The sequence below is a fragment of the Pteropus alecto genome, unplaced genomic scaffold, assembly GCF_000325575.1.
Source record: "Pteropus alecto unplaced genomic scaffold, ASM32557v1 scaffold106, whole genome shotgun sequence".
NCBI classification, from domain to species: Eukaryota; Metazoa; Chordata; class Mammalia; order Chiroptera; family Pteropodidae; genus Pteropus; species Pteropus alecto.
This window is the reverse complement of record NW_006442103.1, coordinates 19,487,554-19,490,706: the sequence shown is the minus strand read 5'-3', so window position 1 is coordinate 19,490,706 and position 3,153 is coordinate 19,487,554. Positions and strand designations below refer to the sequence as shown.

Genomic DNA, 3,153 nt, shown 5'->3' with positions numbered 1-3,153 from the left:
GTCCTACCCACAGCCATCCCGTGGACAGGCCACGTGCTTTCTATCCTGACTCGACGGACAAGGGGACCGAGGACTCGGGAATCTAAGTGCCCTGAAGTGCAGGTGCCCCCACACTGGCTGCCCCTCTTCCAGGCCCCCCATCCCCCCACACTGGCTGCCCCTCTTCCAGGCCCCCCATACCCCCCACACTGGCTGCCCCTCTTCCAGGCCCCCTATCCCCCCTCCATCATCCCAATCTGCTCTTGCACGTAGGAGAAAGAATCTGGAAGGCTCCCTTTCCATCTGTCCTGGAGGGTCACGGCTCGCCGTGCGGGTGTTGGGCAGGCAGATGGGGCTGGGGTGCGGGGGGTCGTGTTCTAATGGAGGGTGGAAGACACCCAGGCGCCCTGTCCCCCTTGAGGAGGCAGCCGCTTACTCCTACTCAGCTCAAGGCTGGCCTGAGGGGACGATGGATCGAGAGCGATATAAACAGTAGTTCAGGGAGCAGTGAGCAAGCCACAGTCACCCCCCAGCTCACATCGGCAGGCCCTACGTGGGACCCGGGTCCAGGCCTGGGCCCAAGCGAGCTTGTGGGGAAGATCCGTGTCGGAGAGAAGAGGTTCTAGAAAACTCAGTCCTAGACCAGTTTTCTGGCCCGTGCCGCCTCAGGCCTCCCCCCTCAGAGGGGCGGCGGCAGGTCAGCGGTGGCAGAGAAGAGACCCACGTACCCTTGGCAGTGACGAAAGCCCCTGAAGCGGCAGAGACCCTAACTCTGCTCAGCTCCCCTGCTCGGACGGGCTGGGGGAAGGCCGGCTCTGGTCCCTAAAACTCAGCAGCGCTGTGGGCACTGGCAGGGTCAGGGCCAAGTAGAGGAGATGAGCCTGGGGCCGGCAGCCAACCACCGTGGGGGCGACAGGCACAGCGCACGATGGCCTTGAGGGACGGGAGGGCACCCGTGAACACATGCTCACACACACACACACACACACGCGTGTGCACGCTGGCTCGAACAGTCGCAGGTCGCATGTCCCTTTTACACATGCTCACACACACACACACACACACACACACGCGTGTGCCCGCTGGCTCGAACAGTCGCAGGTCACATGTCCCTTTCGTGTGTTTACACACATGCGCGTGCACACACGTGCCCACTGACATGTGCACCCCCAAAGCCACGCACACAGAACAGCGTAACGGAAAGCTCGGGTGAACTGGGATATAGACCCAGCTCTGAGACAGGCTAGCTGTGCGACCCCCAGGCCCGCCACCTGCCTCATCGGGCCCCTTCCTCCATCCGCAAAGGGACGGGAAGGTTGGCTGACAGTGTCTCGAGTCCCAGTCAGTGTCAGCGCTTGTGATTCGTGGGCATGGGGGGGACGCGGCAGCCTGCGCGTGCACAGACTTACTCCGCCACGCCGAGCCACACACCCCGTCGCCTCCCCTCTGCTCTGGGGCCTGTCGGAGCCTCTCCCTGGCTCCCAGCAGAGCTGGCTTGTTGAGCTCCTGTCCCCTGGGCTCCACCTGGTCTTCTCCCTGCCCTCTCTGGGCCCCACTCCGTGGCCTGGGCCCCCATCTCTCTGACCCTTCACGGCCCAGCTGAGTATAACTTGCGTCTCTGCCTGGCCCCCAGGTGGCCCTGCCTGGTGCCCCGTGGGCCCCACCATGCCCCTACTCCGCCCCGGGGAGCCGAGACGCGATGGGGGAGGGGGGCCCAGAGGAAGCCCCCTGGGCGGGAAGCAGGTGTCGCGAAGCAGCGAGGACTCTGAGGTCCCGGGCGAGAGGGAGGCAACCGGAGCTTTTCAACTTGAAGGGCTGACTGAGCAGGTGGCCTCAGTGCAGCTGCGCTCTGTGCCCCCATAGCTGGTACACCTCCCGGCCGCCCCACAAAGCAAAAAAAAAAAAAAAACGGCCTCCACAGACCCTTTGCTGAGCAGCGTTCGGGCTTCGCTTGAGGGGAACGGGGAGCTGGAGCGGGGCGGGCCAGCTGCGCACCCGTGTCCGCGGGGCCGGACGCGGAGGAGGCTCCCGGGCTGACCGCCTGCTCTTTCTCTTCCAGCACAAATCGAAGTGATCCCCTGCAAAATCTGTGGGGACAAGTCGTCTGGGATCCACTACGGGGTCATCACCTGTGAGGGGTGCAAGGTGAGCTCACACACGTACGCATTTGCTTAGAGATGAGGAGAGGGGCTCGGCGGCCTTCGACCCCAGGGATGGGCTTCCGAGGCGGCGGGGGAAGCGCCTTAGCTGGAGGCCCCTGTTCACAGGGGGCCCTTGTCCCGAGCTGGGGAAGTGATTGCAGGACAAACTGCAATTATGCTAAGAAAAGTGACCTGTCGTGGGATCTGGGGGAGCCGGGGCCGCAGCTGGCGGTGGGGCTGGAGGCACGGGGACGGAGCTGGGGTCAGCAGCCTGGTGTCCGCCCGCCCGCCCCAGGGCTTCTTCCGCAGAAGCCAGCACTGCAACGTGGCCTACTCCTGCACCCGGCAGCGGAACTGCCCCATCGACCGCACGAGCCGAAACCGGTGCCAGCACTGCCGCCTGCAGAAATGCCTGGCGCTGGGCATGTCCCGAGACGGTGAGGCCCAGCGGGCGGCCCCCGGCTTCCCCCGCTGTGCAGCGCAGGGCTTGGCCGGCACAAACATGCTTCTGGGGGCCTGCTCTCCGTCCCTCCCTCCGACAGGCCCTGTCTCTCCCACCGTCCGTCATGGAAGAGGGCAGGCCGCCCTCATCAGGGCCCGTCACGGTCCCCAACTTAGGCTCTGCTAGAACCTTCCTCCTTTCCCCAAGGTCCCCGACGCTCCGTCTCCTTCTCTTGGGGATGGGTGCGCCTCACTCCGCACCCTTCCCGCCCAGAAACGGCCCGGGTTCCACGGATTTGCTCCCAGCCCCACGTCTGTAGGCCCTGCCCGTCTGTCTCCCTCCTCAGCCCCCCATTCCATTCCCGCCCTTAGACAGGGGACTGTGCTGGGAATGGCACCAGAGGCGCCTGAGAACAACCCAGAGAGAGGCCTTGACGGAGGGGGGGGCTGCCGTTCCTGGTACCCCCTCGGGCCCCCACCACAGAGGGAGCCAGGGCAGGGCAGGGGACGCGGGAGGTGCTGAGGTAGCAGAAGGAGCCTGTCAGCACTTTTCAGTGCCCGAAATAACAAAGTGAAAGGAAGCGCGCAGGGG

General features: G+C 65.0%; 1 protein-coding gene across 1 annotated transcript in view; it reads left to right on the top strand.

The window, feature by feature from the left end:
• Positions 1–3,153, top strand: part of RORC (RAR related orphan receptor C) — a 23,700-nt gene that overhangs the window by 12,896 nt on the left and 7,651 nt on the right. Inside the window, exons 2-3 of the mRNA XM_006919786.3 lie at positions 2,039–2,124; positions 2,416–2,557. Coding sequence (XP_006919848.1) covers positions 2,039–2,124; positions 2,416–2,557 — 228 coding nt within the window. The remainder of the gene's footprint in view (positions 1–2,038; positions 2,125–2,415; positions 2,558–3,153) is intronic.